This window comes from Trachinotus anak, unplaced genomic scaffold (assembly GCF_046630095.1).
Source record: "Trachinotus anak isolate AG129_WGS33_773 ecotype Australia unplaced genomic scaffold, CSIRO_AGI_Tana_v1 ptg000003l, whole genome shotgun sequence".
NCBI classification, from domain to species: Eukaryota; Metazoa; Chordata; class Actinopteri; order Carangiformes; family Carangidae; genus Trachinotus; species Trachinotus anak.
This window is the reverse complement of record NW_027273854.1, coordinates 14,235,626-14,241,625: the sequence shown is the minus strand read 5'-3', so window position 1 is coordinate 14,241,625 and position 6,000 is coordinate 14,235,626. Positions and strand designations below refer to the sequence as shown.

At 44.2% G+C, this 6,000-nt stretch overlaps 1 protein-coding gene across 1 annotated transcript; it reads left to right on the top strand.

Annotated features, from left to right (window-relative positions):
• The first annotated feature begins 1,198 nt into the window (after positions 1-1,198).
• Positions 1,199-3,684, top strand: alkbh7 (alkB homolog 7). Its single transcript, XM_071473957.1, has 4 exons — positions 1,199-1,572; positions 2,189-2,362; positions 2,913-3,037; positions 3,265-3,684. Exons 1-4 carry the CDS (start codon positions 1,324-1,326, stop codon positions 3,383-3,385), a joined length of 669 nt encoding a protein of 222 aa, XP_071330058.1. The 5' UTR covers positions 1,199-1,323; the 3' UTR covers positions 3,386-3,684.
• The last annotated feature ends 2,316 nt before the right edge of the window (positions 3,685-6,000 follow it).

The window sequence follows — 6,000 nt, the reverse complement described above, 5'->3', positions numbered from 1 at the left end:
GTGTACCAATATTTCACTAAAAAAGGGTTCACCTAGTTGGAAAGCAAAAGAGGGAGCAAGAGAGAGAGGGTGGTAACCTGTCCTTAGTGGTAAGTAGGCCAATGATTTTTTCTGGGGGAATCTCTAGTGAGAATGAAGTCACCACTTTATCTGCTCTCAGAACTCTCTTTCATTTTTCATACTCAATTTCTTTCTCAATCCTTCAAACCATCTCCCACCCTTCACTGTGCACACAAAGAACTTAAGATATTAAGAATATTGTATTGTAATCTATTGTTTATATTTATTCAGTATTTGTTTCTATTTCTGTTTACTATTTCTTTTTTCTTATTAATATTATTTTTTTTATTTCCTTAATAATTTATATATAGATACATGTTCCTAGATCATTTTTTCCCCAAATGTACTCAGTTCCTAATCTATTAACTTCTACAATGACTTATGTCTGTAATTTTCTCTTCTGTCAGATTATGTTGGAGGCTGTCACTCAACAGAATTATAAGCCATTAAATTATTGAAGTTGACAATCTAAACAAAATCCAGCTGCGCTATATAGTGTACACTTTATAATGTTAAAAAAAAAAAAAAAAACTATGTAATGCATCCCTACAACCAGCCCTGCAATGAACAAGACCTCTGTGAATGTTTTGTCCACATGCATTTACACAATTGGCGGTGGACAAATTAGAAACACCACTTCCTCTATGACTGTCTTATTTGGAAAGTCCTGACCAGATTTTGACAAAGCTGTAGACTAGGATAACTGACTTGAGTGTATCTACCATCATTGGTGTTCACTGCCCTCCAGCGTTTGCGGTGAAGAACTGCCAGATCAGCATCCACGCTTCGCTCCGTGGTGCCTTACTTCGCCCTGTGCGTCCATGTCCCAAAGTTATGAGAGCAACAGAACAGAGAGAAGGCAAATGAATGCAAATCGTGTTGGAGCTATACTGAAGAAAAATGAGAAGAGACCAAAACAAAACTACACATAGACTTAGACCTTAAGGTCAAGTCGTCATATGCCTAAATATATAACCCTAGAGACTACGGTCGCGGTCATGCAATATAGAAAAAAGACTTGATCCCTTGGCTAAAAACAATTCAAATACCTTCATTTCTCAGTAACACAATTCGATTGAAAAAATAAATCTATGCCATATGATTTACGTTTTATTGCTGAGGGACTACACCTCCCATGCTGCATTGCGTTTTTCAATATGGCGTCTCTCATAAACATTTGACTTCTGTGAACGGGACCAAACGCGGATAAAAGGCACAGAAGAGCGTGTAGCGAGGTTGACCCACGCTGTTTCAGACAGGAGGATGAGACTGTTGTCGGCGGTGTTAAAACAAATCCACAAACCACCTGTTTACACCAGTCGCCAGCGTTGCCTCTCACCTCTCCAAGATGAGGCTCTAGTCTCGGGGTCCAGCCAAGAGCTGGTGCAAAGACTTAGCTCACAGGTGGAAGTGAGGACGGCCTTCATCACCGAGGAGGAGGAGGGGGCTCTACTGCGAGAGCTGGAGCCAGGCCTGAAGAAGAAACGCTACGAGTTCGACCACTGGGACGATGTAAGTGGACACAGTTCTCGCGTGTTTACATGTTAAAGGTGCAGGTGGAGGTGGAGGGTCAAACTGGAAACGCGCACCTGTTACTGATTTTACAATTAATTAAGCACTATTGGTAAAGGCTACGATGCTTGTGCAGGTAGTTAAAGGACCACTTCAGCAGACTGCAGGTCTGCTAGGTTTAGTTTTTATTTAGTTTCAGAGGTCAATCCCATGGTAAAATCTCTACTTTAAGAACGTCCTGTCCAAGAGAGGCAACAAAAATAATTTGATACAGACAACATATGTGACAAAATCCTAAATTAAGTGATTTATGCACATTCAAATATTTGAAACACGCAAATGTTTTCACAGGCTGTGAGGTTGTTTCTGAACATCACTTTACGAAAACCTTTTTTGACCTTATAGTTAGGCAGCAAAGCCACACAATCTTGACAGACTAATTATTTACAAAAGACAGTCTGTCTAAATGTTCGCCTTAAAATACTGTGTTTAAGGAACTGTTGTACACCACAGTTTCTCAAGGCACTTGCTGTGTAGTTAGAACATTAATGTTTTTGAAATGATCGTGATAATGTCTGACTTTTCATTTGTGCTTTGTTCACTTACCCACATTGAGGCTATTCATGGGTACCGAGAGACTGAGCGCGTGAGGTGGGGGGCAGCGTGTGAGCAGGTCTTGAATCGTGTCCGTTCTGTGGCGTTTCCTGAGGGTAGCCCACTCCTTGGGCCTGTGCATATTCTAGACCTGGACAAGAGTGGCTACATTAAGCCTCACATCGACAGTGTCAAGGTAGGTTTGTCTTTTCTTCCTCTTTATGTGCAGTGCTGCGTAGTGTTTACAGTAGATTTAGGAAATTTAGGATTTTAATGTTCTTCTCCAGACATGTTTTAAACCAAAAATACTCTAAAACTGGGAGTAGAAGCACATCTACATGTACTTCTTCATTGAGGAATCTTGATCAGGCCTTGGTGCTGCTATGACAGTTGAAATATCAGTGCATATCAGGATAATTAATGGAGAAACACCAGCGACTCAGCCTCATGTTTGAGCCTCAGTCAGACCTGGACTGAGTGCACAATAAACTCCTTAAAAAGGAGTTTATTGTGCACCAAAATTGGTGAATAGAAGATGTATCAGAGCGGTTAGAGTAGTTAGCATCTTTTTTCTATTTATGCTGTTTGTTAGCTTGCAACTGGCAGTGGCTGACACAGTGTTAGTGATTGTACTAATGCAAACTCTTGCTCTCTGTATTGACAAAGTTTTGGGCTTACTTTGCCAGCCCCTCATCCCTGCAAGCTGATGGGATTGGTTTGTCTGTGTCTGTCTTGTGCTTTTTCAGTTTTGCGGCAGCACTATTGCTGGATTGAGTCTTCTGTCCGACAGTATCATGCGTTTGGTGAAGGAAGATGCCAGCAATGAATGGCTGGACCTTCTGTTGCCTCGACGCTCCCTCTACATTCTGAGGTTGAGTATACTGCATGTTGCTCTTGGTTTAAATAATATATTTGGTATTATTTTAAATATGAACTATTTGGATTCTTACTTATGAACAGGTATGAATGTCTGAAAAAAGTAGGCCTGCTGTAAACATGGAGTGTGCAATAGTTGTATTATACTCTGCAGGATACTTAACATCTATCTCTAAACAGTGCACTAATGTGTTTCATCCTGTTCTCTTGTCATCTGTACAGAGACCAAGCGCGATATAACTTCACTCATGAGATCCTGAAAGATGAGGAGTCTGTGTTCAGTGGACAGAGAATACCCCGGCAGCGTCGTATCTCCGTCATCTGTCGCAACCTACCAGGCTAAGGCCCACATTCTTCAACAACAACTGCACTATCTTGGCTGTAATTTGAACATAATTTTAATTAACACTCACTACTGGAAATGATATGCATTTTAAATGTATAGAATATTTGTTTATAGATATGTTGGTTTAACATTAAAAGGCAGGGAACGTCCTCTGATTCAAAACTGTGTTTTTATGTATTACCATCAAATTGGTGTGTTCCTCTGCTTCTGTATAATACAGAGACTCTTTGTAAAGCATTTCCAGTACACTTAACCAAAAAAATAAAATAAATAAAGCAAATAAAAAATAAAGTAAATGCGAGTTCTTCTACATCAACTTCTGTGTGGAAAATCCTGTTCCCACCAAGACTGTACGATACTTCTCCAACAACAAACCCTGGATTACTTCTGACATCAAGGCTCTCCTCAAGAGGAAAAAGAGTGCCTTCAGGTCAGGAAACAAGGAGGAGCTGAAGGATGCACAGAGGGAGCTGAGGAGAACAATCAGGGAAGGGAAGAACAGCTACAGGAGGAGAATGGAGAACCAGCTGCAGCTGAACAACGTAATCCGAGCCTGGAGGGGCTTAAAACCATCTCAGGCTACAAGGGACCCAACTCCCAGCCTGTGGGGGACAGGAAGTGGGCAAATAAGCTGAATCACTTCTTCAATAGATTTGATCAGTCTTCCGCCCCCTCCCCCAGTCCAATCTTCCCTGCTGCAGCCACCACCATCTGGGCCCCCTGAGGATTGCCCCATCCCCACCTCAGCGCCACTTCACACATCACTCAGCTCACAGTTACCCTGTACTTCCACCACATTCCCTGTCCACTGCCTCACACCACCTCCAGCACACAGTCACCCTGCTCCAATCTGTCCCTCACAATAAACCAGGTAAGGAGAGAACTCAGGAGGATCAAGGTAAAGCAGCGGGTCCTGATGGCATCAGCTCAAGGCTCCTCAAGTCCTGCGCAGACCAACTGTGCAGGATAGTTTAGCACATCTTCAGCCTGAGCCTGAAGCTGGCTAGAGTGCCACAGCTGTGAAAGACATCCTGCGTGGTACCGGTGCCGAAGACACCCCACCCCAAGGACCTCAACAGCTACAGGCCGATGGCACTGACGTCCCACCTGATGAAGTCCCTGGAGCGGCTGATCCTTGTTCATCTTCAGCACCTGTTGAGCCCATTGCTGGACCTGCTTCAGTTCGCGTACCAGCCTGGCATTGCTGTAGACAACGCTGTCATCTTCCGACAATGATTCCTCTCTCACCTGGAAAAGGCTGGGAGCACTGTGAGAATCATGTTCTTTGATTTCTCCAGAGCTTTCAGCACCATCCAACCCACAATCCCGAGGGACAAGCTGGAGTGCACGGGACCAGACCACCACTTCACCACATGGATCCTGGACTACCTCACCAACCGGCCGGAGTATGTGAGGATCCAGGACTGTGTGTCTGACAGGGTCGTCTGCAGTACGGGAGCCCCACAGGGAACGGATCTGGCTCCGTTCCTCTTCACCCTCTACATTGCGGACTTCTCCTACAACTCCAACAACAACGCTACCTGCAAAAGTTCTCTGATGACTCTGCAATTGTCGGCCTCATCACTGATGGGGATGAGAGGGAGTACAGATAACTGACCTAGGACTTTCTTGACTGGTGCCAGCAGAACCACCTCCAGATCAACGTTGGGAAAAACCAAGGAACTGGTGGTGGATTTCCGCAGGCATAAACACTCTCAAACCACACCAGTGAACATCCAGGGAATGGACATTGAGATCGTGGACTCTTAGTACTTGGGTGTTCACCCGAACAACAAACTGGACTGGACTGACAACACACATGCTCTCTACAAAAAAGGACAGAGCAGGCTGTACCTGCTACGGAGACTCAGGTCTTTTGGAGTGCAGGGAGCCCTCCTGAAGACCTTTTACGACTCTGTGGTGGCATCAGCCATCTTCTACGTTGTGGTCTGCTGGGGCAGCAGCATCTCTGCTGCTGATAGGAGGAGGCCAGCTCTGTTCTGGGATGCCCCATGGACCCAGTGGAGGTAGTGGGCAACAGGAGAATGGTGGCGAAGCTATCATTCCTGTTGGAGAACACCTCCCACCCCATGCAGGACACTGACAGCACTGAGCAGCTCCTTCAGTGACAGGCTGCTGCACCCACGGTGTGTGAAGGAGAGATGCCGCAAGTCTTTCCTTCCAGCTGCTGTCAGACTTTACAACAAACACTGCACTCAGTAACTACACACACACCAGAAACGGACAACTCACTCACCATTGCAACGTGTGTAATTTTGTATACTATTATGTAATATGTATATTATTATATTCTCATTATTTATCTTTCTTAAATATCTGTTATTGCAGTTTCTTTGCAGCTTTCTTTTCTCTACACTGCCACTTTGCTGCTGTAACTCTGTGGATTTCCCCACTGTGGGACTAATAAAAGCTATCTTATGTTATCTTGTCTCGTCTTGTCTCATCTTTGTTTAGTGTGTGAAGTTGAGACTGAGTGGGGGTGGAGAGGACTCTAACCTCTTCAGGTGAATGGTTTGGTGTTTTCCGAAACCATGACCCTTGGAAGAGAGGTTTTGTGTCTTTTTGTGTCCTAAATTAGTTTTTCATAGTGA

Excerpts from the sequence above, each read along its gene's own strand:
- alkbh7 (XM_071473957.1), top strand. The coding sequence starts at position 1,324 with ATGAGACTGTTGTCGGCGGTGTTAAAACAAATCCACAAACCACCTGTT. Across the intron at positions 1,573-2,188 it reads AGTTCGACCACTGGGACGAT|GCTATTCATGGGTACCGAGA; the intron begins GTAAGTGGACAC and ends ACCCACATTGAG. Across the intron at positions 3,038-3,264 it reads CGCTCCCTCTACATTCTGAG|AGACCAAGCGCGATATAACT; the intron begins GTTGAGTATACT and ends TCATCTGTACAG.